This window comes from Lycium barbarum, chromosome 8 (assembly GCF_019175385.1).
Source record: "Lycium barbarum isolate Lr01 chromosome 8, ASM1917538v2, whole genome shotgun sequence".
Taxonomy (NCBI): domain Eukaryota; kingdom Viridiplantae; phylum Streptophyta; class Magnoliopsida; order Solanales; family Solanaceae; genus Lycium; species Lycium barbarum.
In genome coordinates, this window is record NC_083344.1 from 113,361,498 (window position 1) to 113,362,809 (window position 1,312).

Here is a 1,312-nt window from a genome sequence, read left to right on the forward strand (position 1 = left end):
GTATCCTTCCTTGGACTTTATCGAAATTATGAATTGAAATTATACTACAACTACTTACTGAAAGCTGCTTCAAACATGGAACCAAATTGAAAATATCCGAGAAAAATGTCGTGTATATATAGGCTATAGCTCGCTAAATATATTGTCCTTCGCGAATCACAGATAACAGAAAATGCAACTTGTTGCCTTTAAAGTAAAGAACCAACCAATAAAGAAGGGGATATAATCAAATAAAATGAGAACAGCAAGAAATAAATTCTGCAAAAACATGTTTTTGACAATGAACTTATCTTCAACAAGTGATGACAACAACCTGAAGATCAACGAACAACAGCTAAAAAGGTGCAACGATTTTCCAAATCATCATACTCAAAAAAAAACATCATCCGATTTCATACATAGCATCATCACAACTCACAAGTATCATCGATCGATCCCAACTGATTCATGAGCCTTTCTTCTGCCCAAATTCTCAGCGATCTGTGCTAACGATTGTAAGTTACATTTAACAATAGTATCAACAAAAAAACACGTCTCATCTTTAGTGTTACCCTTAGGTACATCCACAACGTACGATTCCACGACAATAGTAGTACTCATCCCATTATTACCCGAATAATTAGGTTCAGAGTGTAGAGTAGTTACCGAGCGATAATTAGCCAGTCGGTGGTCCCCATCGACTACGCTAAAACTAATGACGTGGCGCTCTTCGTCAAGTATTTCCAGCCTCTCCGTGCTGTTGACAGCTGGCAGCCCGGAGATTACGCGAACGTCACGAAGAGCGCCTACGTTATAACCATCCCCATCGATGAGGTGGCAACTTTTAACGAAGTGTTTGTATGCTTGTGGGTTGTCGAAACGACGGACCACGGACCATACGGTGGATACGGGTGCTGAGATTCGGTGGATCGCAGCTGAACAGCATTGATTGGGACCCACGAGATGCGCGTGGTATTTAACGACGGAATCTGGTACTTGTGCGGTGCATGGTATTGGTGTGTGGCGTTGTAGTGATTGGTTTTGGTGGGGTTGTTGTTTACAATTTGTAGTATTGTTGTTGGAATTGATTCTTTGGAGTAAAAAAGATGAGTTTTGAGGATTTGGAATCATTTTTGCTTTAGGGTATGTATATGTTAAAGGCTTTGATGGGAGTTTTGTTGTGTTCTCCATATAATTTTGTATCACTCAGTTTTTGATGTATATATTCATTCAGACATATCTTATAGAAATATAGAGGGGAGAGAGAGAGAGGGAGAGAGAGGGGCTTTGTTGAAAGGAAGAAGAGGCAATAGGTTTCATGTTAGGATGATAA

At 39.7% G+C, this 1,312-nt stretch overlaps 1 protein-coding gene across 1 annotated transcript; it reads right to left on the reverse strand.

Moving 5' to 3' along the window:
* Nucleotides 1-209: 209 nt before the first annotated feature.
* On the reverse strand, nt 210-1,312 carry LOC132606768 (abscisic acid receptor PYL4-like). The gene has a single exon (XM_060320401.1). The coding sequence runs from the start codon at nt 1,168-1,170 to the stop codon at nt 424-426; it is 747 nt and encodes a 248-aa protein (XP_060176384.1). The 5' UTR covers nt 1,171-1,312; the 3' UTR covers nt 210-423.